General features: G+C 37.4%; 1 protein-coding gene across 1 annotated transcript; it reads left to right on the top strand.

The window, feature by feature from the left end:
- The first annotated feature begins 942 nt into the window (after positions 1–942).
- Positions 943–26,474, top strand: LOC113678675 (Golgi-specific brefeldin A-resistance guanine nucleotide exchange factor 1). Its single transcript, XM_027195573.2, has 34 exons — positions 943–1,237; positions 2,132–2,198; positions 3,042–3,173; positions 3,637–3,755; positions 4,232–4,340; positions 5,025–5,085; positions 5,512–5,566; positions 6,064–6,507; positions 7,174–7,384; positions 7,704–7,788; positions 8,168–8,303; positions 10,454–10,552; positions 11,260–11,352; positions 11,872–11,973; positions 12,496–12,664; positions 13,107–13,366; positions 13,590–13,792; positions 14,066–14,189; positions 14,737–14,859; positions 15,166–15,248; positions 16,001–16,064; positions 16,609–16,781; positions 17,661–17,760; positions 18,146–18,322; positions 18,471–18,535; positions 18,844–18,955; positions 19,431–19,502; positions 20,126–20,232; positions 21,006–21,080; positions 21,155–22,325; positions 22,751–22,852; positions 23,291–23,404; positions 24,558–24,882; positions 25,644–26,474. Exons 1-34 carry the CDS (start codon positions 1,112–1,114, stop codon positions 26,072–26,074), a joined length of 5,889 nt encoding a protein of 1,962 aa, XP_027051374.2. The 5' UTR covers positions 943–1,111; the 3' UTR covers positions 26,075–26,474.
- Positions 26,475–26,947: the final 473 nt, after the last annotated feature.

Below are 26,947 nucleotides of genomic sequence, written 5' to 3'. Positions count from 1 at the left end.
CCAGATGAGCTCTTGCAAATTTTGTTTGTTGTATAATTTTTTGGGTTGGTTCTTGCAGGCCATCCCCCAATAAACTTATTTGCCAACAAGCTTTGCTTTTTGCGTGCTGTTTGCGTTTTGTGACATTTTGTGCTTCTGCAGGGCTTGCGGCTGTCTGTCCCTTTTGATACTTGATGATTTCCCAAGTTTTGGAGGTGAGTGCTTCCCTGGCTTTAGGAGAATTAATTCTGAAAGAATCACCCAAGAAAAGTTGAGATAGAAAATGATCTTTGAAGAAGAAATGTTTAAGGGAGACAAAATGTTCCAATAGTTCATGCGCTAGCCTCTGGGTAGAGAAGGTCTGGGTTTGAGACCTGGCCAGGTCAATCTCTGGGTGACTACCCCACCAAGGAACATAAATGATGATGATAATAATTGTAATAATAATAATTATAATTATAATGATAACAATAAACTTTATTTAAGTGTCATTAAACTTTCATTTGAGCTATATGGAACAAATGGTTAGGGGAGCCTGATAAAATGCTGGTGGTTAACCCAGTGATGAACTAGCATGTCATTCAAGGGAGCAACTGTAGTTCCAGTCACTTCACACCACACAAATAGGGATAAGCTGCAATAACTTTTAGTATAGCTCTGAACTGCTCAAAGAAGTTGTTAAGAGGTGGAAACAAGAGGACTACAAAACTGTTTTGCCAGAGATAAACTGCTAAATAACTAAACAAATTCAAATTGGATTTGCAGGCATCTGTATTTCAGCACATTCCAAACAGTTTTAAAATGGTTGGATTACACTTTGGTCAGTGTTCGACTTTCTTATGGGCCTGAAACTAGACAAACTAGGGAACCTTGGTGTAGAAAGTAAGGTGTACACTATATGTGTCATACATAAAAATTGATCTCAAGTCTTACCCAGATTGCTCTCGTCTGGCGCCTGCGTGTAATCTAGTGACGTCAGCGGATCTTCCATCCAAGATGTATCCTCAGATAGTACTGGACTGTTAACAATTCTTCCTCTATCTTTTAAAATGAGTGGTCAGAAGATAACTGGCTGAAAGTTTAGTTATGAAAAATCATCTTTAATAGTTTTGCAATCGGCTTCTGCTTTTTCATGTCAAAAGTTGAAGATCAAAGGCAGATGTCTACCCGAAATGGCGTCTACATTGTTCAGGGTGAAATGTCTCTTGTGGTGGCGGCTTTACGAAGAAATGTTCGTGGCGGCTCCCACAGTCACCAGGTATGATTTATCGTAATTTCCTTGAGACGAAATTTACTATTTACAACCAAATCGCCCTGAATGTAGACGGCGATTTGTTACTTAACTCGATGAACCCCCGTTACGTTACACTTTTTACAAATCTAAAATTTTATTTTGTTGAGGTTCTACATTGGGTTGGTTTAAATCCTTTTTAGATAAAATTTTCGCTTTTTTAATGTATTGTGCTTTTAATCATTGTAGTTGTTATAAATTTAGTCTCGTCATCGAAGGGTGCCTTGACATGAAAAATAGTCACCTAGTGAGGGATCAATTTAAGCCTGCTCTACTCATTCTTCCCTCTAACTACAGTGGAGGAAGGAGCTTTAAGGAAAACGTTTACAGAGTATCAAAAGAGTCTCTTACATGTATTTCTCTGTACACTTTTTTCATAACTTGGCAGCTCCAAGTGTGCTGTGGAGGCTTCTTTTTCTTATATACATAGTTAACCCTTTAACTCCCAAGATCAAATTATTAATTCTCCCCTCCAGCTGCTACACATTTCCTTGTAAAGTAGAAATGAGAATTTGGTGTTAGATCAGGATAATAACTTCTACCTAATAAGTTTGAATATTCTCATTGCCTATTTGCTGGATAATGTAAGGATATAATAGGGAGAAGTTTCATTTTGATCACTTCTGGGAGTTCGATGGTTAAAGAAACTGATGTGTACATGTATTTATTAGGAAAATCTTTTTTTGTATAATGTACTTAGCTTACTGTGTTATAAATTTTTGCTTTAGATGCTATATTTTTTTTTTCATTCTCTTCCCACATATAATTACATGTTACTGTAGTTAAAGATCATAATAGACTCATTGAAAGGTTGCTTTGTGTTCACTAGATCTGATGTTAATCTTTTTGGTTCAAATACAGGATGAAGAACAAGATCCATTACTTCATGGATTTTCTCAACTTAAAGACCAGCTTGCGGCTATTTCTGGTAAGGATTTGTAGACTATAGACACATGGGCAAAGCCTGTTCCAGTATCAAACAAGTTTTAAAAGAGTTTCAAATTGATGTGTTTCCAGTGTGTGTAAACCAGCCAGCTAAATTGCCTTTCAGTTGAAAAACTTTAGTTCACTGATTTAGTTCAAGAAACACATATTAATCTTCCTGTGTAAAAATGTGTAAATTAAGCAAAGGTTTAGGAAAAATTTGTAAGGAACAGATAGATGTAAATGCAGAAAAAAAGACGACAGTCTGCTGGCAAGATCTGAAAGGAGAATTTAACAGTGAATTTGAGGTCATTAAGGGCTTTCTCCCATGCAACCTTTCAATTGAAGGGACAAAGAAAAGAGGTCATTCTTTTATCCCATTCAGAAAGTAAGGTGAATGGGGTGAAAGAAGTTATTTTTAATAAGAAGGGGTGCTTGTTTACTATAGTGGTGAAGGGGGCTGGATTCTCTTTGGAAGAAGGGGATCTACATGTTTAAGAGCATGGAAACTTTGTCAAGGGAACCTTGTGTACCTATAACATAAAGCTATTGATTACCATAAGATGGGAATGTTTCAAGGTTGTAATGGTATCTTCCTGCACAATTTGTTTTCATTCATTTCATCATTTGTATGCATGTTAAAATAGTAAAATTTTAAACTGTTTCAGCCGTATTTGGTATGTATGGATTAGGTTATGCCTTTACAAGTGAATTTAAATGTAACTACTATTTATGTTTATTTTTTAGTTATTTAAGTACATGTATTGTGCCATGTGCAATTATAATTATGTGTGGTATTTCTTAAATGTCATTTGATTTTTACTTTTGTGTGCTTATCTTGTTGCAGATTTGAGTGAAGTAGATGTAAACACTTTCTTGGGCCCATTTCTTGAAGTCATTAGGTCTGAAGACACAACAGGACCTGTTACTGGTGTTGCGTTATCGTCTGTGAACAAATTTCTGTCTTATGGACTCGTTGGTATGTTTACTGCCTTTTATTACTCAGCCTCAAGCATTGTGTTTTGGCTGGGACTAAAAGATTTGCAGATTTCAGACTTGGGATAGATAGCCTGCAAAGAAGATACTCTCTATTAACCCTGGGCAAGTGGATTTTAACTTACAGTGTATACTGACCTAAAAGTTTTCTGGAAATTAAAGTGATAGTAGGAAAATTCGCAAGAGCCAAAAGCTTTTCTTTTAAGGTGATTGGATGGAAAGAGATTTGCTCATAAATAAAGACACTGTAAAGCCTTATTTAATGAGAGTATCCCTTAACTGTGGCCTTCAATCCTAACAACGGTTGTAGTAATAACCTTGTACAATGGGTATAGTAATAAACCTCTGTAGAAACACTTTTTACAGGTCTAATTAAAAATGGACAAGATGAGCCTAAGGAGAAACTCATTCAACCAGGTTTATTTTATGAGAGTATTGTATTGCAGATCCAGCCAGTGAAAGTGCAGCATCTGGTATTGAGAATCTGGCTGATGCTGTTACTCATGCTAGATTTGTAGGCACAGACCCTAGCAGTGATGAAGTAGTACTCATGAAGATTCTTCAGGTAAGATAATTTTGCTTTGATGAAGAATCTATTTGAAATTCAGATTCTAGTATTGTCCTTTTGTGATGACTTTTGAGCTACAGTGATTATGATGTGACTGGTGGTCTGGGTGATACAGTGCACCTTCAGGGTCTAATTCCTTTTCCAGGTTTTCTCTTACCATTTATCAAAAATGGTTTAATTAGCTATTTTAACAGGTTGAGGCCCAAAACCTTTAGGAAAAACTGAACATCTACTTCCCTGTGGCCTTAGTTATTGTAGAGTCTCTGGATATGAACTGAATATACCTCTTAAACAGAAGGCAAAATGTGCCTGAATTGAAATCCAAGACAGAAAGTCAGGGAGCCTGTTATTTTCATGATATATTTTTCATGATAAATTTAAGTTTACTCAAACATATAGAAAAAACCCTCACAGTGTATTTTAAAAATCAATCAATATTCTGTTACAAAAGTATTATAAATTATGTTTGTTAGGTGCTCAGGACACTGCTGCTAACACCTGTTGGTGCACACATGACAAATGAGTCAGTCTGTGAGATCATGCAGTCCTGCTTCAGGATTTGTTTTGAAACAAGACTCAGTGGTAAGTAAGAAAATTTGGTTTAATCGACTGAGTTGATAATGTCAATTGGCCACTGCAAAGAGTTTCTAGGCTAACATTTCTGATGAAGGGCTAGAGTTTGAAACTCTAGCTTAGAAACTCTAAGGGTGGCTGATTTATAATTTATTATCAACCCAGTTGATGAAACCAAATAACATCTTGTTACACCCCCTACTGAAGCAGTACTACAGTATCTTTGCAAACATACCCCCTTTAGTTATTGGTAAGTACTTGACAATAAGTATGCTTATAAAGAAATATGCTTGTTCCACCCATGAAGATTGTGAACTTATGATCTTTACCACATATGCTTTAAATCTGAGGTAAGGATTGGAAAATTTTTTTGCTTGCTTGGGTACAGTATTCAAACTCATTTTTTAAATACGCCCCGCTCTCTATAGAATAGCAAACATACATACATACATACATGGTACATACTGGTCAACTATCTAAATATACTTAGCTTCCAGTGAGAAACACTCAAAAGCTGGTTTTCAGGTATTATAAATGATGAATTTGCTTTAAAAAAACAGTATAGAAAAGGTTATGATGAAAATTGATAGTTGAATATTAATAACTTGAATGTAAACAAAACATCTAAAATCAAGTTTATACACTCAATTTTAACCAAAATTAATACAGGTGTATTTGTTTTACATTATTAAGAACTGCTTCGACGTTCTGCTGAACAGACCTTGATGGACATGGTGCAGCTTCTATTTTCAAGGCAAGTTTGTATCCTAAATTGTGCCTTTATTTTTCCTTGTTACTGTGCCAATATACTCTCAAGATCCAATTTACAAAGGAAGTCAAAATGTTTGACCCTGTTGAAGTTTAATTAAATACACTCATAGGTATTCATGGGGACAGCAGAAAGTGTCATTTTCACCTCCTTGATTATGATCTCAAACAGATATGATAGGTTTAAGCATGCTAGAAGTTGTGGGGCATCATAAGCATTATATTGATATCCATGATTTCAGTGATATTGTAAGGAGAAATTAGATGCTACATGTCTCTTTTAGGGGTTACATTCTCAAGGCAGGAAAATTTTAAAATTGTTACTTACTACAAAGGAGAAATGTAAACCATTGAAACTAACATCAGCACACATATGATTTCGCTCACATTTCTTTGATTTTGAATTCCTTAGACTCCCTCAATTTAAAGAAGAGCTAAAGTCAGGGATGATCCCTAATATAAGAAAGGTGAGCTCAAGTCAATTTGACACATTGATTTTAAATTAGTTGTTTAGGTAAAGTTTAAAATTTTTCGCCAAAGAAAAAAAGAATTGTGGTGGATATTTCTAGGTGATATAAATATTCACCTTTGCACTAACAATGAGATGAATAACTGTTACTAAATAAAAGCAGCAGGCCTGCTTAATCAAACTGATGCTTGACCATAGCAACTCTTTTGTCTTATACTATTCACAAAGCTTACAGTTTTAATAGCATAGTGAGAGAGGGCATTTGACTCATCTTTTACTGGTTGAGAAAAGTAAGTTTTTTGACATGATGTAAATAAATTTCTGAACTATAAATGAATTTTGAATTAGTCTCCCATCTATTTCTATCTATATCTATCTATCTATCTATCTATCTATCTATCTATCTATCTATCTATCTATCTATCTATCTATCTATCTATCTATCTATCTATCTATCTATCTATCTATTTTAATTTATCGCTATTGTTTTAATAGGTGTTCAAAAGAGCTGGAGCCATCGCAACTGGAAAAAGGAAGAAGCATATGTCTCCTAAACCAAGACGAGGTCACTTTGAAGAGATGCCCCTTGCAACAACAATAACAACAGTAGCTACAACAACAATCACAACCCCCTCTGATCCACTGAAAGAGGATATCAAACCTGAAAATGTCTCTGAGACCGATCCAACTCTACAAGAAAATTTCTTGCAAGAATCTTCTGAAATATCAGATTGTGTACCAGGACAACCTGTGTCTGATGGAGACACAGGCAAGCCTGCTGGAGATTGCACCAACCTCACTGAACCTCTCAATGAAGAAGGGCCATCTATAGCATCACAGCTAATGAGCAGTGAAGTAGAAGGGGATGGTCTGAGCATGGAAGGAATTGTTATGTCTGAAGATGAGCGAGAGGTTGTATGTGAAAAGTCAGCAGAAGAGGTAAATGTGGTGGCCCTTTTTACATACAAACTGTAGCGATAGGCACAGGGCCATCTATATTCAAGAGATAAACTGATTGCAGAAATACATGTACAATTACAAATCACAAACTTCTTTTAAGAAGAAAGGATCAATATGATTAACAACGATTATTTGGTCTAGTATTTAAAAAGCATCCAGTCACTCAATGTGTAATACTGTTATCATGTAAAATTCAACTTGGCTTATCACAATGGTGATGCACAATGAAGACCATTTAAGAACACTATAAATAAATATTTCAATTGATCTGAATGCTAATTATGAGGGAATCAAACTAGACTGTCCAGAACTACTGGAGAAACAAGATTGCCATTGTTTATGAAAAGGCTAATATGATTCAGAAATAAAAACTACATGAGTGCAAATATAATTCTACTGTTGCAAGATCAAATTGAAATGTTAGTTGAAATTAATCAAAGTTAACAGGAATCCAATGCCAAAATTTACACAAACCTTGCTTTACTGGTGCCATCATGAATTAGAAAGACAGTTATTACATGTCTCAAGTTTAATGTCTTTGACACCTTGGGAGTTATTTTAAAAATTAATGAGTAGTCATTCTTCTGGCAACATTTTACAGTTATGATGATAATATAATTATGTTCATATTAATGTGTAAACTAGGTTGGAGCGGACATTGTTGCTAGCTCCCTCATAACAGAGGATGATGATCAAGTGAAAGAAATAATGGGAAGTACTGCATCATTAGAAACAGTTGAGTCAGAGGACTTGTCAGAAGTAGCAGAGGGAAGCCAAACAGAAGCAACGCTGCAACAAGATGACTATGTTAACCCTCGTGGAGTGCGTTTTACCCCACAAGAACCTGTTAAAGAGGGTATGTAGTGACAGACCATGGTTAAAAATGTATTCTGATTTGGGGTTTGTTTTCATGAAACTCAACAATGGGTGACTTCAACAATGAGGTGGACATCTTGAATGGCAAGGTATTGGTGAGGACAACCAAGAGAAAACTACTTGTAAAACAAAGGTGGCATAGTTTTGGAGTAATATTTATTTTTTTAAGCCTCATTTGAACATTACAGACTGATTTTTTTTTGTGCTGTGAGAGAATTCTGTTATATTAATCTGTTGTACATATATATTTTTGGCAGTCTCATTACCTGTCATTTACTGACTTCAGTATTTCATGGCAGGTGCCGGTCCTTTGGTTCCCTATGGTTTGCCTTGCATTCGAGAACTATTCAGATTTCTTATTTCTCTCATTAATCCCCATGACAGGTAGGTTTGAAATGTGAAAAAATAAGCTGTGATTAACAGGATGGAATGTCATGAAAATCCAGTCAATATATATTACTCAGTGGAACATTACACACTGATGTGATGTTGTAATGTCTTTATTTTCTATAATTATTAATGCCGTTTTCAAGGGTATAGGTGACTAGGATTTTAGAATATTAGAAAAATTGTGTCTTTCTTTTTCATGTATTGTAAAACCCAGCTGAAATTTTTCATTAGATACCTGAGGAAAAGAGGTCAAATGATACATGTTAAATGTGATTATGATTATAATCATATGACAATTTTTATTCTTCTTTGCCTTTTTTTGTCTTATTGTCTCAAATTATTAAGTGAACTTGAATTATTTCCTCATTATCAGGCATAATTCTGAAGCCATGATTCACATGGGACTATCTCTCTTAACTGTTGCTCTTGAATCTGGTTCCCATCACATTGGAACTTTTCCATCACTGATGAATTTTGTAAAGGATGACATGTGCAAGAATCTCTTCTGGGTATGTAGGGTTTAAAGTGTCTTTATAATGGTTACTTAGGAGCAGATGGGAACTGTTATTAAAGAAGGAAGTAATGGGCATAATTCTAATAAGCACAACTTAGTGCTACATTTATTAAATTAGAAAAACTGATTTACTTGATTCAAAAGGAATTTCTCAACTTAATCCATTTTTTTGTCTATACATCTCTTTTTGTTTTTCATTTTCTTTCAATGTTTCACCTGTTTTTTATGTTCAAGGAATACATATTTTATGAACCAGTCATTCAGAATTTATGATTTTATGTAAATGATGGTTTTCCTATTTTGTTATTGGGACAAATGGCTCAAAATTTTATATTGATAACTGCCAACTGAAAAACTTTTTTGGAAAAAAAAATTGTTTGTCACTTTTCTGGAGATAAAGAGAACTGCTGATTACTCTTGTTTAACTACTATAATACTTAATAAGTATTATTTCTTTGTTCAATATTTTGTGGATCTTGAAAAATCCAGCAATTCATTTGGTATTTTTTAATTGTTAATGTGTTTGACAATTGACGGAAACTTTGATTTTTGGCTGGAAAGGTTAAATTACTATCAGTTTTGTAACAGCTACCTGTTTTATAGATAATAATTTGCTTTTAGCCAACCAAAGAAAAATGGGGAGTCATTTGATAAACCTCTTTAGCTTATATCTTTTGTTTTTAACTCGTGAATTGCGCGCATGCGCAAGAGCGAGTTATAGATACGATGTGGGGAATGCCATTCGCTCGCTCGATTGGTCGATTCCTGTAAACTTTTTTTAGATTTTAGGCTTTTGAGTGCATTTTATAGTTTTTGGCGAGCAATAAACAGACGAAATGGCGACCTTTGTTGCTAAGAATAGTGGTGGGGTGAAAAAAAAACCAAAGATAATCTTAAAAGAGTTTTTTTTTTCGTTTTAGTTTCAACAAGCGGCGCCAGCGACTGGCAGGCATGCAAGGATTCACACTGAAATAACAGAACAACCTTCGTTTTTCATAAAATTGTAATTTACAGTCCTTGAACTTGAAAACAATCCGAAGATTCATTGAAAATATCACTTACTGTGAAGCGCTCGGAGTTTACAGATGTTCAAAAGCTTTTTCTGTTATAGCGTGAGATTGAGGACAAAATTGATCATTACGTTTCGTCGCGTGTGTTTCTCCTGTGAGAAGCAACAAAAGATGCCGGCGACTGACGAAATAACAAGTTAACACGAAAATCAGATAACACCTGAACAAACAATTTTAGCTACCGATTTTCAGTGAATTTTTAAAGAACAATTTTCTTCTAAGTTTCAAGACAATTTGAAGATTCAACATACAAACAACGTACTAAAATGCGAAAGTTACACACCACAAAATTGATAAATAGGCCTGAAATGAAATTCTATCTTGTTATTGATCATACGTTGCCTAGCACGTGACCTAAATCTACCCAGGCGGAGATCCAAAATGACGGTGGCAGGCTTGGCTTAGTTATATCACTCAAAACTCGTTCCCGTTTGTCTCATTTGATAAAGAGGGAATCGTTAATGTTTTCATTAAGACAGTATTGCCTTGATTTTCTAATATTTACAACGAAAGACAGTAAATTTCACTTTTCACCCACATTTACTTCCAACCTTTTCTTTTGAACCAGAAACAAAAATGATAGACGTTTAAAACACATGACATCATCCACCTTGTCAAATGTAATAGCATGATCATTTCAATTGTAATGCCTTCTTATCCCAACGTTACTTTGTTTCTTTGCTACATTAGCGAACACTGAACTACTGCTAGTACTCTAGATATGACAATCAACCACAAAATTCTCTAAACCAGATAACATTAAACATAATCTAAAAAATCATGTGTCAATTCACGAGTTTGCTCACAGAGCACTTTGATTGCAATATAGGTCATGTGACTACTCTAAAGAACTCTTTCTCTCAAATTTTGTCCTGTTTGCTTGCCAACATAATTCAAAGGACAAGCGGGGAATTTCCCTGAGATCTCCACAAGCTTAACAGTGCTATTTCCCTTCTGCTGCTTAAAGATGAAAAAATGCCTCTAAGCTAACCAGGAAAAGTGCACACAAAGCACTTTCCACTTGTGTTGTAGTTTCTAACATTGATTATTTCCCTGTTGCATGGTATTTCTTCAGCTTATCCAGTGTGATGTTCTTGGACTCTTTACCATGGCAATGAGAGTGTGTTTCCTGTTGTTTGAAGGGCTTCGCACTGAATTGAAATTCCAAATGGAGGTTTGTAATGTGATTAGGAATTTTCAGCTAAGCAATTAGGAAAGAAACAGCAAATGTCTTGCTTGATATTTATTTTCCAATCATGTATCGAATGTGGGTCTAATTGTTAGCCTTTATGTGCCCATGAATAATACTTCCTAACCTGATCCATGTGCAGTGAAACAAGAGAATCTTAGGTAATTAATGTGTCAATCAATTTGAAGCTTCAGCATCCTCCTTCTATTCAAATTCCCACCTCCTGAGGCCAGAATTGTGTTCAAATTCCCTACTTATGTGCTGGATTTGATGGCCAATTTTTTTAATAGGCAACATCAGTGACTGTGACTTTTTACTCATTGACCAAGCTTTAAATGCTAGACCTTGTAGAATTTTTCTTCTAAGCCTTTTGCTGACAAAAGTGAACTTGATACCTTTAAACACCGAGACATTGATAGATATAACACTGTCTTGTATTCTGCTCGAAAGATAGGTAAGGTTCAAACTCCCCACCCCCTGGGTACAGACAACAGTCAATGCACATGGTTTGCCTGGAGGGCAATACCAAATGCAATACCATTGCAACACCTATTCATATAAATAAATCCATTTCATAAGCCACATCCAAACCTCAGTAGAGTTCCCATATACAAAGAAATCAACACCATAAGTCTGATTTGTGACTAAAGCTAGAGGATCTAACATTGATGTTTATTTATCAACATATTCAGATGTTTTTCAAGAAGCTCATGGATATCTTGTCACTAGATCCCCAAAGTGTACCCTATGAGAAAAGAGAACTTACCCTTGATGCAGTCAATCAGGTAACACTGAGTTAGTTCTTTTACTAAAAATATGTTTTGATGCAGTTTTGTTAGAAGCATATGCATTCTTTAGGCATAGTCAGGTGGACATAGTGCCATCAGCTACCAAGAATCCAAGGTGTTAAAGCAGTGAACTGTACAAATTAATAATATTTTAAATTTTATACAGAAGTTTCAACCTGGTAGTAAGTCTTCCTTGTAACATAAAAAGAGTTTACCCATTGCAGGGAAATACCCTCGATTAAGATAGTACCTATAATTTGATGAAATAGTCACCCTAGTTTGATACAAATTACTCTGATGATTTTAAAAAGGCCAATGAACTTTTTTTCAGAAGACAAGCTTGAAATCTTCTTTAACTACGTGTACATTGAATTGTTTTCCTTTTTCCAGTATGGAGGACAGTGGGTTTTGCTGTCCCTTCACTGTCTGGATAAATGTTTTGGTGAGACTTACGTGTAAATAAATAATAAATTGAAATTAAATATTTCATTACAATCACGTATTTTCTGTCTCTAGCTTTTCAGGGTTCCAAATTTAGTCATGGAACTTTATTTGAACTACGACTGTGATGTGTACAGCACTAACGTATTTGAGGAACTCTGCAAGCTTCTCTCCAAGGTATACTTTGCAATTTTAGTTTGTCACAGGTTTGAAGTGATGACTACTGCAAGAAACACCAACAAAGAAAATTCAACATTTTGATTTTCCACCATAGTTATCAAAGGTGGAAGCGAAAGAAATGCAATCTACTGATTGTTCTGTAGTTTTGTTGATTGTGTAAGCAATTCTTTTCAATTATTAATTGTTACAGTGTACAGGTATGTTAGTCGACTCGTCAACGTAAGAAGTGGCCGTAAGAAAAGGAAAAGGCATGGGGAGAGTCTCTTTTCTCTGAATATTTTAAGTAGGATGTTCTTTCCAAAACGTGTTTCATTCAAATGCTCTTTTATTCTTTTTTAAAAAAGGAAAAACAAAGTATGTAAGTACTTTTGCTCTCCTTTTTCTCTTTTTCTTTTTCTTTCCAAAATGTGTTTTATGCAAATACACTGTTAGTCTAAAGGAAAAGAAAGATTGTGCGTTCGTTTCCTCATTGACTTTGGTATCTATGCAACTTAGTTCTTTTCGTCATTCTTTCTGCAGAACGCCTTTCCCTCAGCTGGAAGCCTTTATAGTGTACATTTACTTTCTCTTGATGCTCTCCTTGCTGTGGTCCAGAACATTGAGGAACACTGTCACTCTGAGCTTTTAAACACAGTAGAAAATTCCACAGATGAAAATAACGCTGATAAATGTCCAAGCAAGACGACAGGTAACAGGATGTTGTAACTTATCTGTGTTGTGTTATATTTTAGGTGTCGTTCAAAAACTAGACTTGAGCCTCTCACAATATTACAAATAAAAGGAGCCATATTCACTTCAGAGTCTTGTATATCTGCTATTTGAAAAGAACACACGGATTATTCTGAAAAGATTTCAGCTAAAGATAATACAACCGGGAATTATCTTTTTCCAAGGAATCTATTTACAATACTTTTAACTGATCATTGATTGGATGAGCGTTTATGACCAGTGGTTTGTAGAGTGGCTATTGTTAGCTGTTTAGTGCCTAGTATTAGCGTGTGAACTTCACCCGTATTCCGAAGAAGACAAAATTGGTAGTCACGTCTACACAGTTCCTTTTCAGTTTGTTAGGTGAAAGATAACCTTGACAAATCTACTTTACATGGAATTTTACCCTCTTGCTTTGCTAGGAGATGACGATTCAGGCATAGATGACAAATGTGATTCCTCCTCACTTATGTCTCCACCGTCGCCACCAACTTCTGGCTTTGCTATGGCCAAAAAAATGACCGTGGGTGTGGCATCACAAGAGCTGAGCACACAAGACAGTGCTGCAAAGAGCTGTGATCAGTCTGGTGATGACAAGTCTTTCAACTCATCTCTCGGTCTTCTACTCTCTTCCCACCTTCCAGCAGTCGAGACTCTGGCCAAGCTGAGACAGAGAAAGAAGGTAGAATTAGGTCGCCAGACAACAAGTGAAGAAGCACTCCCCTTCATATAATTTAGAAATTCTCGTCACCCGTTTTGTTTGAAAAAGTCTGCGCTCAGTCTTGGATAGTGTTTGTCCGGAGAGTTATTGTTGAATCACTTTCAGAGAGATAACTGAGTTTTTTTTTTTTTTTTACATCATGCAACATACTCTGCTTCAAACTAATTGATGTGTTTTTTCTTAGATTCTTCAAGCTGGTACTGAGCAGTTCAACAACAAGCCTAAGAAAGGAATTGAATTTTTGCAAGAGCAAGGGCTGCTTTCATCTCCTCTTAATCATGAGGAAATGGCCAAATTTTTGCGTGAAAATCCACGTCTTGACAAGAAAACGATCGGCGATTACCTCGGTGACAAAAAGAACACGCGAGTTTTAGAAGCATTCGTGCGGTAAGTATACTAACTTGCAAACGACTTGACAATTATTGGTGACAGAAGGAAGAACTTCCATTTTCAGATAGTATTATTGTATGGCAACGTAGTCCTAAGGTAAATCCAAACATTCTGATTAGCTCTTACATGGTCCGTAGTTTGCCGTACTGACCTTTCTTCCACAGAAACGGGATATCGATGCATAATAAAAAAGACAACAATTTCAAATGGTTTGCTATTTCCATATACTCTTTGCATTGACGTAACATTCCTTGTCTAATCTCTCGTCAGGTCTTTCCATTTCCATGATTCAAGAGTGGATGAAGCTCTTCGTTCTTTCTTAGAAAGTTTTCGTCTTCCGGGTGAAAGTCCTGTCATTGAACACATTATAGAGTTCTTTTCTGAATTGTTCTATGTAAGTTGAAGGTTTTGTTATATATATTACATGGCCAACTACAAATAACGTACTGAACCCCCCTGAAAGTGTCTAGTTCGAAACTCCTACTTTATTTCAAAGTATTAACTTGCAAACGCTCTCCTTAGAATTGGCTGGGCCCTTTTTTCTCCGTTCACATTGACGTTTTATGGTGGTGTGCTTCACTGGACACGTGAACCTGAAAGGATAAAGGCATTCAACAATGAATTAGTTTCCATATACTGTAGTGTTAGCCAGACACGTAAAGGAAATCGGAATTTTTTTGATCGCAATTCAGAAACTATTTTTATCACTTTTTGTAGACGCATTTGTCTTAATAGCAACCAGAATCTGGTGTTTTACCTCTTAACTCGTACGGCCGATCTCCTATAAATCTAAAGTCAGTTAGATATTTGACCGTGTGATTACTCCACCTAGTGACAGTGGACTGTGTTTACAAACTGCATTGATTAAGGAAGTCTCTCAATAAATCAATATATCAGTCGTGGTGTACTGATTGAGTGTGCGGCCTCTTGATAACTTATAGGAAGGTAATCCAGAGCCATATGCCAACAAGGATGCTGTATTTACACTCTGCTATGCTGTTATTATGTTGAATGTGGACCAGCACAATTCCAACATCAAACAACAGAAACCAATGACATGCGAGGTACACCACTAAACATTAACGAAAATTACTATACCTTAGACTTCCTATGTAAAATATAATTGGACGAGAGCATTTAATCGATATACAATAGCGTACGAAGTTTTCCTGATAAATGCAATATCTCTAGCAGATTTTGCATTTATCATGTCGAGTTCAAAATCTGCCTACTTTCTAAGCCCCCTCGTTTGTGTAGTGTTCTCAAACTTTAAAGTGAATGGTTTTATATTTTGTTACAGAACAACGTTGTATTTACTGCTTCTGTAGCGACTGTTCTAGTAAAGATTATATGTGATTTATTTCACATAGGAATTTAAGAAAAACTTGAGAAAGACAAATGGCACGGCGGATTTTAAAGCAAGTATGCTAGAGGAAGTGTATCATGCAATAAGGTAAAGACACTCCACCATACAATAGATTCATGATGAACACGTGGAACACCAGTGTGATGTGCTACTGTCAATGTCAATCACTAATGAAATAAGAGACAACTGAGTTGGAGCCGTTCAGCAGTAGAGCTGTAAGAAAATGTGTTTAATTACTTTGGAATGTGGAAAAAGGAGGGTTTATTCTTGTGTATTTTGTTATTTGTGGATATATCGTTGTATGTCTGTCTTTTTGTCTATGTGTTGGCGTGTATGCATGTATGGTCCGTAGACATCTCTGCATGTACAGATGAAGGCATCTATGCTTGTATGCGCATGTTCATTTATGAAAGAACAACGCGTGCTAGTTTATCAAAAGAATCATAAAAGCCAGTATTTAATTTTTTATTGTAACAAGGAATTTATTCATCCAAGTTGCTCAATGACGCTCCTCGACTCATATGGTGTGGTGGGGGTTGTTAGGTGAGCTTATGTCCGGAGAATGCATACTTTTGAGCGCAATAAATCTTAGAATCTCGTGAACATACTTGATTCAAAACAAGACAACTCTAATTTTGTTTTCCCTCCTCTGCCATTTGAACAATTACAATACGATCCAAGAAAGGTTTATTTGGTCTATTTCTTACATGATTCTTTTAAAATAAATCAGGAAATACTGTGGATGACTGCGTTAGCGTGTTGGGTAATGAATTATTAGCTTTCCTTAGCTCCATAGAATTTATGAGATCAGAGGCTTATATTGTTTCTTCTTCCTATAGAAATGAAGAGATTGTCATGCCTTCGGAGAGAAGTGGAAAGATAAGAGAGAATTATGATTGGAAGGTTAGAATAAAAACTAGCATGTTTGTTGTATGCTTACAGTCGTTTTTATCAAGACTGGTTGGTTCCGAATCACAAATTTCTTCCAACAAGAGAAGGATATTGGATAGCCGTGCGTCATATTTAAGGAATAGTGTACTTTACCCCAACACGAGGAGGGTTTCATGCAAACCCGAGACGCAGTCGAGGAAATTGAAATGTATAGGGAACAGTACAGAGAACATGGATACTGATGTTGTTAGGAAGGAAAGGGTTAATCATGTGACCTTGAACTGCAAGCCTGGGCTTATTTAATGGAAGGAAAAGCTACACTTTTGAATTATTTATCATAAGCAGGTTTATTTGTGGGCGTTTCTTTCCTTTTTTTTGTGGGAAGGTCTTTGTTGAAGAGCTGTTATTTCTCCTTTTCCACCCTTTATGTTTTAATTACGCGAAAAGGTTACTACGTTACTTCAGCCATGGAACCTATAAATTCATTTGGTTTTGTACCAAACGAAATAGATAATCTGCTGACTCATTTTTTGTATGTGCATATTTTGTCAAACAGGTTTTGTTGCGTCGCAGCAGTACTCCTGAAGGGAAGTATATTAATGGCTTGGGAAGCAGCTTTGATAAAGACTTGTTCTTAATCATATGGGGTCCCACTGTGGCTGCTTTGTCATATGTTTACGATAACGGACTGGAAAAGAGTGTTGCACAGAAAGCTATCGTCGGATTTAGGTAAATGTTGGTTAACCATCATCCTATTTACAAAAATTGCCTCCAGCCTCTCTTAGACGCATTTCAACATACTGCTGTTTAGATAAAGGTGTCAGAAAAAACTGCACGCGACAATCTCGAAAAGTTGGATTCCGTTAATCAATGAACTTTAATGAGTGAAATGAATAGATGAAATCGTGACATTCGCAATGCCTTGTCCTTACAGCGATGTTTTCTCAGATTTCCCTGAAATCTTTGGTTAAAAGGAACCGTGACTTGAAGACTACCCACATCACCTTTTGGGATTGTCGCGTGCACTTATACGCTTTCGTCGACAACCTTTTTTGAAACAGCTGTATAACCCTTTGACCTGTAAGGGTGACTAGCATCTAGTTTCTCCTTACAATATCACCCCTGAATCAAACATTAAGGTCGTGAGAATAAAGGAGATGATCACCAACTAAAGAGGCTCTTGATTGTTGAACAAATTCTCCATATCAGAAGCTTAGGAAATGTCTAGGGAGTAGTATGGAGAATATGCATAGTGATGATAGGGAGTGAAGGGATGATCAGTCAAGCTGATACAGCGTATAATAGGAGTCAGTCTGACTAACAAGCTGAAGGATTAGTATCATGCATTGACCGGCACATTCGTATTAAACTTCCTGTTTGGCTGGACCGTCGAGGGTTTTTGACTGTTGGTTTTTATGAAGCGTGAAAGACAGAAGAAACTGAGAACCCCCCTGGAGCTAGTACGGGAACCAAACAAATCTGACTGACGCCGTGGGTCCGTTCCTCGAAAGTCTCGGTACTGACTTCGTGCTACTACTTGACAGCCATACTTATAAATACTTGACGATTCTAAAACATTTTCAGTGATTGCCTCCTATTTTCTTTCAGAAAATGCGCCCTCATATCAGCTCATTACAGCTTGTCAGATGTGTTTGATAACCTGGTTATTTCATTGTGTAAATTTACATCACTACTTACCCCACCAGAGGTGCGAAGAAACGTATCTTCTCGTGTGCATTTATCTTTGGCGACAGAGAGTTTTAATAGAAATACTGTGATAGAGATGTTCCTATTTTTTCATGTCGTATTATAATCCACTATTGATGCTTTCAGCCCTGGATTATCGGTGGACTTGATGCGAAGGAAGTCAATGTTTTACTTCATTTCTGAAAGGCGTGCTCGAAGGAAAACGTATATAGTTATATTACGACAGCGATGTAGATTTGATTAGTTTTATAATCTTTCTTAAAGGACAGTTTTCCAAAATTATTTGGTTGATTAAAAGTCTAAATTAAAGTTGATTACTCACACAATGATAGGTTAACATGTCCAGTGAAGTAAATCCATTTGCTGTTTGCTCGTTATGTTAACAGACTGGAGAGAGTCTATCAGTATCTTTTGGTAGAAATCTAAAGTCGCAGCAATCAGCAAGAACCTTGTTCGCTTTGGCCCATCGTCATGGGGATATTTTACGAGAAGGCTGGAAGAATATAATGGACTGTATGCTTCAGCTATTCAAAGCCAAGTTGTTGCCCAAATCTATGGTGGAGGTAACAAATATCACCTTAATAAAGCAGAAGAAATTGTGTTTTTTTTTTCCGGCCACCTTTGTGTTATTTTTTATTTCGTTGTTGTGAGGCAACAGAACCCTCCAGCGGTGAATGTTGTAACACTTTACTTTACCGATGTTATTTTTAGGCGGAAGACTTTGTTGAAGCCAGCGGGAGAGTTAGTCTTTTACCAGAAGAACTGCCATATATAAGGTTTGTTATTTGAATGGATGATCAAACGAAATGGAAGTTATCTACTCAACAATATGCAATAATTTGGAAACATTTGGAATAAACCATCCTGTCACCAGCACAGAGCAAACTTTATTAAAAACGTTTTTACTTGTGATGTTGTCATTAAGTTGCCGCATGAATTGAGATTGGATAGCGTGCACATGTGTATGCGTGCACATGTGTATGCGTGAGATTGAGGCAGTGGAAAATTGTCCCCAAGTGCAGGAGAAAATTTAACATTTTAGACTGCCTGAGGTTCTCGACTTTTGTTTAACTTGCGTTCTCAGGCCGGAAACATCTCTATTTTCGTGGTGGTTTGTGAACCCAGAGCCAGCAAGTTATAGAGGTCAGACCACAGAAGACAAAGAAGCACAAAAACAAGCACATACCTGCATCAGAGTAAGTTGAAACTGAGCGTGGTGCAAGTCGTGTGTGCGTACGAATGACGGATGAACCAAACCCTCGAAGTACACAAGTGAACATTTTATGAAAAAATTTATACTTTTAAAAGAAATGAATCGTTGATCTTCAAGCCGCAGGAAACGGTTGCTCATTAATACCGTACTGTACAAAAGTATTGAAAACAGTTATCGCCAAATATCGCGCTTCTCCTTCGAGATATCACCTATATATCGCCGATTTAGCGCGCCTTTTTTTTTTCAGCGATGTCTTTCCAATGAAATATCACTACAACGATATTAGAGCGCGCGGCATATCGTCGCTTCAGCGAAATATAGCTACTGCGATTTATGTCGGGAGAGGATGCGTCATTGCGATATATCGTTCAAGCGATATAACGCTATAGTGATTTATCATTTGGCGAGAGATGCATGTTTTACTTATCTTCTAAGCTGGCGTTTGAATTTTTACCCAGGATTGCCTACCAGAGCTCCTCATCACAGAGAGCAAGTTTTTGAGACCTGATTCCTTGAATGAGCTCATAAAGGTAATCTGAAATGTTGAATTTTTCAGCGTCTGTGAACTTAATTGATTAATCGGTTATGTTTGGCGTTATTAAACCAGGATAAGGAATGTTACAAAAGGCCACGTTGTTAAAAGAATAACAAGAAAGACTCCAATATTTCAAATTTTTATTTACCTGCATATTGACACCTGGGTAAGCTGTTAGTGCTTTCGAGGCTGCTAGGACCATACCTGCATAAGTTACTACCAGGCTGAGTGGTTCAATTTCAGGGAAAATTACGATTCCTCATCCCCCGGATTGAGAAAAGGATAATGTATCCGTTCTGGTCGGTTTATAATTCTAAGAACACAAGGCAGAGTGTGATATTTGTGATGAGTGTGATACAAATGAAGAAGATTACTGTTAGTAGTCGTTGTGCCATTGCCACCGATGTAAGAAAAAATCAGCACCAGTTATGTACTTTATTCAAATCCCCGCCCTGAATTATTTTCAACATTCAGTTTTGAAAGTTGAATCTTCTTATTAACGAAGAAATTCAAGCAGCAGCCTCTGCAGTAAGAAAAGCGTATCAGCCCGAGGGCTATCAGCGCCATCCGACCTTTCAACAACCGCGGCCAAATGTTTTGAATCGATTATATTGTCAGGTGCTGATTTACAATTCAAGTATTGAGAACCAAGAATCTGTCCCTTACGATGAAGAGGCTGCGGTTTTTTTCCTGGAACTTCTAATAAGAGTTGTTTTGCAAAACAGGTAATGGTGCAGTTGTATTCTGGCTTTTTACCCTACTATATATGATTCCTTCATGTTTCGAGAGGAGTCTGGTAATGTGGTGTAATCCCATTTTTGTTCCTCATTTACTGTTAACTAAGGATGTTTGTGCGCGAACAAGAACCTTCACCCCTGCACCTCTCTCCACCAGGAAGAGAAAATGGTACAAACCGTCGGGAAAGTTGACGCAATGCCGGGGGGAGGGGTAGGGTAGGGGTTATCCATGCGATGGACTTGCATCGTGCTCAGGGAGTGATGCAACATGCCTAGCCACTTCCTGCCACTGAAACCTGAATACTCTCTGACCTTCTACTTCGCAAGCTGGCGACACTTTACCTCTATGTCTAGAGTCCCAACTACGGCAAAGACTAATAACCGTCATGCAATGTTTTTAAGTACACTGTTCTTATTACTTTTTCCTTCCACAAAAGTAGTTCACTCGCTGGTTTTTCCTACCATATGCCAGGTTAACTATTAGAAAAACGGAGGGGTTTCTCAATTTTTTTTTCAATGACAACTTTTTTTGTCTTTTTTATTATTTCAAGGTTGGTGTACACTTTGTATAATTCATATCTAAATTTCTTGAAACCCAATTGGACGATTTTTACGGCAAAATTAATTATTAGGTATTAAAGTTTACTGACATACCTTTTGTAATAAAAGCTTGTCTGAATCTTCCATAGTTTGTATAATTTCAGGGTAACAATATCTGATCTAAAGACTTGACTTTCTGATATGTATAATTTGGTTTACAGGGATCGTGTGTCAGCATTATGGGCCACAGTGAGGGATCATTTGTCAAACATTCTTGTCAATGCAACTCATCACAGGTAAGCAGTTAAATGGAAATTGATGATATTAGTTTTATAGACATGTTTAAAGTGTATACCTTTCTTTCTTTCAGTTCAATTGTGGAGAGATCTGTTGTTGGCTTGCTAAGGCTGGCAATTCGTCTCTTGCATAAAGAAGAAGTATCCAGTCAAGTTCTTTTAACCCTTCGTATCTTATTGTTAATGAAGCATGATGTTCTGCAAGATTGTGGGAGGCAAATTTCTTTCGGACTTCACGAACTGATCCGGACTAACGCCTCTAGTATAACATGCTCTCGAGACTGGGTCACAGTTTTTGCTTTGCTGGAGTGTGTAGGTGCTGCTGCTTCACTACCAACTGTTACTTCAAGTAATGTGGCCATGTCCACGGCATCATCCGATGTGGGAAGTGATTTGACATCGAGAGATTACGAACTTGCGGACGGAATATCAAACTCAGAAAGTGAAGGCGGCTCATTTACAAGTATTGAAGCGGATTCAGGTTTGAGTGGAAGTGTTTTAGGAGACACGTGGTTGGTGATTACAAAACAGGACTCAGAAAGCTCTCCTGCGAACCAGTATGAATTAACAGTGGGTGCAAAATTAAACAAGCATGATAGTAAATCGTTTGTGAAATCGTGTCAGAGCTTGGCCTTTTTGATCCGCGACAACGCTCATGTCACAAAGGAAAATTACCTGCATTGCGTTCACGCTCTTCGCTTATTCTCAGAGGCTAGTCTAAATGGAGGAGCTGGATATCGCCAAGATGGCTGGCAACTCAAAGAGAGCACAGCTGATTACAAAGGAAGTTGGGGGCGCTCTAGCAAAAAGACATCTTCGTCATCTTCACGCTCAAAGAAAGTGAGTCCAACAGGTTTGAAGACACGTAAATCTACCAAGTCGGCCACCAGTAGTCCAGCCACGAGTGAGGATGAAGCTGAGATCGTGGAGACTATCAACAATACTTATGATGCCATGTCTCTCCAGCTCCTTGAGCTCATGTACACTCTTCACACTCATGGAAGAGGAATTTTTGATAAATTCCCAGGTATGGCTGATGGTAGCCCTGATGTACCAGTTCACGACCAGAGCTTGGACTTTCTGTGGACTAAGTGCTGGTGTCCCTTGCTGCAAGGAATTGCACGCCTTTGTTGTGATGTGCGCAGGGATGTGAGAATGTCTGCTCTTACTTATCTTCAGCGGGCGTTACTCGTTCAAGATCTTCAAAATCTATCTGCCATGGAATGGGAAGCATGTTTTAACAAGGTACTTAAAGTCACTTCTTCGAATCTTCCAAACAGGGGCGTTAACTTTTATATCCCAACAAATTTGTCCTGAAGGGAAACTGGAACAATACGCTGCTCTTCTTGTAAAAGCAAGTTGAAGCACATTGTAATTCTCGGTTAGAAATAATTGTTTTACTTTTAATATGCCCGTGGAATTCGAGATAGAAAATTTCGGCGCCTTTATTTCATAAATATAACACGTTTCGAACTTTAAAGCTTTCATTGTCATCTTTGATTTGAAACATTTATCAAGAAAGTTACCGGTAAACAAGTCGCCATTTTTCACAACTAACAGATAAAACTATTTTGGGTTGGGGCTACAGAGGCATATTTACAGTGAAAGATAATTTTGGTCGTTTGTTACTAGAAGTTAATGATTTATTCAGCCAATCTGTTGGCTTTCAGGTTTTGTTTCCCATGCTGTCTCAACTATTAGAAGTCAATAGCAATAGTGATCCAATGGGTGTCGAAGAAACGCGCATGAGAGCTGCTACTCTACTCTGCAAGGTATTTGACATCATTAACTAGTCGCTCTTCGCTCACTCTAAGAAAAAGAGAAAGATTTTAACTTATAGAAAACTCCTTTTGTACGATTTAAGTTTGACCGAAAATATAAGTACAAAGCGCCATAGGATTTATGATCTGTTCTCCTCTCCTTGAGTCCAATGCAAGGGACTAAACAAATAAGATAAAAACTCGCTTAGCAACAAGTGAGGTAGGAATATCTACGAGGAATCTGAACTGTGAAGACTTTGCAACATCCTTTGAAAAACGATGATGAGTTTATTTTATTTTTGATACGTCTTCTTTTAACTTATTAGCTTACTGAACAGAGAATGGGCTGGAATTTTGTGGCGTGAAATATTCGAAGCTATGAAGATTTTCTAGCAAAAATCATCAGAGCATTAGCTGAATTCATGTTTTGGTTGATTTAATATGTTACAGGTGTTCCTACAGCATTTGACGCCTTTGTTGTCTTTATCCACTTTTACTGCACTGTGGTTGACAATCCTGGAATTTATGGATAAGTACATGCATGCAGATAAGAGCGATCTTCTGGTGAGTAAATATTATATTTTGTTTCTACTCGAGCATAAAGGGTATTAGAGGTGCAGAGTGCATGGGAATCACACTCATGGTGATTGTTTTTAAGACTTGGTTATCCCAGCGGAACGAGAGACCCAAACGTCGCTAACGTCTTCAGTTTCCAGTAATGGATTTTTGTCTCTAACATGACGCCCCCTTAGATACTTAGACGGTTACACCGACTACTTTTTCGTACAATAGAAGATGTGAGGTTGTTTCAACCTTACTTTCTTAGAGAAATCCAGCTTATCAGTGATGTTTCCTCAACTATATCTTTAAACTGTTTCAGGAGAAATTATTTTTAGTTACAAGCAAATCTAGATTAAAGTGCTAATTGCGCTTACTAAAAGCAATCTTTAAGAAGGAAAAATTATCGAACCCATTAGGAATATAAATTTTGAGGAAAACATTACCCTGGATTCCGTCTCCTTTGGTGTGCTCTTCAGAACAAATGCATGCTAAGGCTTTGCTTAAATGGAACTTCATCCGTTAGGCCCTTCCTCCATTCTTCGAGTCAATTAGCAACTGACATAAGACCAACCGAATTGGAAAAAAAATACAATTCCTTCGGGAGACGGAAAGTCGTTCAGTGGAATGTTGGTTGTTGAAAGTTCAATTTCCAGCGTAAGGCTTTGTCTCTCATACGTAAACTTTTAGTTGGTTTTCTAGCACCACAAACGGCTGAGAAGGAAAACACTGATCGCATTCCATTTGCTCTCACATTTCACCCTCACAACCAAGCAGTTAAATCTGTTATTCTTAAAAACTTACTTCAAAACGATTCAGAGATTGGTATTCCCACCAATAGCAGAGCTCGATTTTCTGCGTATAAACTCACACAACCCACAATTCCTCCAATCGCTCTGACTAAATGTCAACTCTGAAACTCTTTACGGTGGCCAATTTACGTTATCAACTCACTTGATAATATTAAATTAACTCACAAAGATGCCAAGGATGCTTTTCTAACCACTCCATTAGAAACAAGGGTCGGGTCAAATGAAAGTTGCGCGAAGGTGGCCATGCGCGATTTAGTAACCCGGTTTTTATCATAATTTGACTGTTTGAGCTGTGCCGGGCACATCGTACATGCACGTATAACCATTGTTTTAATTTCGCGTTGTAGTTTGAAGCCATTCCAGAATCTCTAAAGAATATGTTACTGGTGATGTCAACAGCAGGGATATTCGATGAAGAGGAATGTACATTAACAGCTGGTTCTCAAAGTGATAACCGCAAAACACCTGCCAGGCCAGAATCAGACATACATAAGTACTCTGCACTATGGCAGGTCACATGGGAACGGATTGACTGCTTCTTACCCAACCTCCGCCAGGAACTTTTTACACCTCGCAGTCAATTACCCGTTAGCAACATCCCTAAAGTGAAGCCTGAGCAGGAGAAAACAGTTTCGGAGGAAAGCAATCGCGCTATGGAGTTGCCTAGTAACGGTGAGAAATTATGTTGCTATGTAACAAATAGATTCCAAGTTGCCTTGCGTCTGTACAGTAATAGATCACAGATGACGTCAAAATGTTGTAAGAACAAAAAAGTGGCACACGAGGCGCAGCTGAGTGTCACTGATGTTCTTACCATGTTTTGACGTCCTCTGTGATCTATTACTGAACAGACGCACAGCAACTTGGAATCTATTTGTTTTATATAATTAAGAATTAAAAAAGTTTTAACGATGACGTCATCTATACGTCTGTCCTTCAATATATCATAAGTGGGAACCAATCAGAATGCGTGCATAACTGAGCATATTATATAATGTAATTTGGTTTGATTGGAAACTTTCTTCTCTTAAGTCGAACAGTTCTACAAAAATAATTACAACGGCCAATCAGAAGATGGGAAAGTAAGTTGAAAAGCCAATGAGAACCGAAAGTAAAAACAAGTAACCTGCCTAAACTGCAGGAAAACGCGGGCGATGAAGTCGTGATTGGTGTTAGTTTTGCATTTGATTGGTTGAGAGAGTGGTACGAGTTTTCCGGACCAATCATAGAGTGGAGTAAACCAAAACCAATGCAGACCTGTTTTACTTTCCACTCTCAATGGAATATTGCTCTAAATACACTTAAATCATGATTACAATTCAATCGGTTGGTCCTCCGCCCAATGGGTTGTATACAACTAACGTACTGAACTTTGCTACTTTGTAACTGTGAATTAACCTCCGTTTGCATTCCGTGCTTCTTTATCTTTTCAGTTGATAAAATGGATAACCAAGACAATCCAGACGGTGAGCGAAGCTTGCCTTCCAACCAGAAAAGTAGCAACAGCAGCATCTCTTCTCCTCCCGGTGGTGGACAGCAGCAAGTTTGTGTGGTTTTACAGCCACCTCTACCTTCATTAACAAACCGGAGCACCTCTCCAACACACTTGGGCTCCTTAGCAGACAACGTACGCCCCAGTTCAGTGCCCATTATTCTGGCTCCCAGTCCAGCACTTTCACCAGCAGCCCTTTCCTCGCCTCAAGGGTCTCGATCCCCGACACCTACGGATCCAGGCCCTAAGCAGCTAGAAATGTCAGAGGAAGTTCCAAGGGAAGATTTGAAGGCTGACCAATCAAATGGCGAGTCAGGAAAATCTGATGCACCTTCACCAGAGAGAATGAAAGCTTCGATATATGACATCTAGGTTTACTTAGTACGGTTTTGAGGACTACTGTGTGTTCCAATCGCCTATAATTTTATTGTAAATTATTTACTGTACCGGTTAATTGAAAACGGAGGTTAGAGTTATCTTAAATGTTTAGAATCGGATTCTACCAGTCAGAACATGTAATACGCATCCCTCCACGTTGTAACAGCCACTGATCAGAGAATTTGTGAACTGGTGACAACTTTATTGGCAAAGGATTCAAATCATTCCATAACGGGTCAAAGGTCGCTTAGTCGTGGAATGACAACGACTTAACCCTTTTTTCTCCCATAAGTGACTCAAGTAGAATTTCTTCTTACAATATCAACACAATATCAAGCAGACAAGTGATGAAATGAATGAAAATAAAGAAAAATATCACTTAAGGGATTATTAGTTAATCCAGTACTGAATTCTCTGAACTATCATCATTAGAATTGTATGGCAGACAGAAAGTGAAAGGGCTAAAAGCGTGTAGGGCTAAAAGCGTGTAGGGCTATTGAAGAGACCATCTAGTTAAATCCTTCATGCATAATTTGATCAAAATTTTTCTTTATTTCCCTCACTCGCACTTATACAGTCGGTTACGAATCAGGACGTGTGGAATTGCTGACCAGCTGCGAGTGGTACTAAAAGCCCCCATCATTTCAATTCTAACAATGAAAACAAAATTCACCTATTTCTCGGCAACATCCACCTACCAAGAGCCAACAGTTTTCCCAGCTTGAAAAATAATTGAAAATATGAGATATCTGTTGTGAGGGTGCGATGTTTTACGCTAGTTTTAGGGACGATTGTTTGCCAATAGGTTTTGTAATAACTTTGGAAAGGTGACCTTCAGCATGAGTAATGAGGCGAAAAGTTTGCCTC

This window comes from Pocillopora damicornis, chromosome 1, assembly GCF_964200805.1.
Source record: "Pocillopora damicornis chromosome 1, jaPocDami1.2, whole genome shotgun sequence".
Lineage (NCBI taxonomy): Eukaryota > Metazoa > Cnidaria > Anthozoa > Scleractinia > Pocilloporidae > Pocillopora > Pocillopora damicornis.
The sequence above is the reverse complement of the archived record's forward strand: the minus strand, read 5'-3'. Positions and strand labels throughout refer to the sequence as shown.

Coding starts and splice junctions, on each gene's coding strand:
- LOC113678675 (XM_027195573.2), top strand. CDS start 1,112: ATGTCAAAAGTTGAAGATCAAAGGCAGATGTCTACCCGAAATGGCGTC. Junction 7,385..7,703: donor ACAAGAACCTGTTAAAGAGG/GTATGTAGTGAC, acceptor ATTTCATGGCAG/GTGCCGGTCCTTTGGTTCCC. Junction 14,190..14,736: donor TCTTTTCTGAATTGTTCTAT/GTAAGTTGAAGG, acceptor GATAACTTATAG/GAAGGTAATCCAGAGCCATA.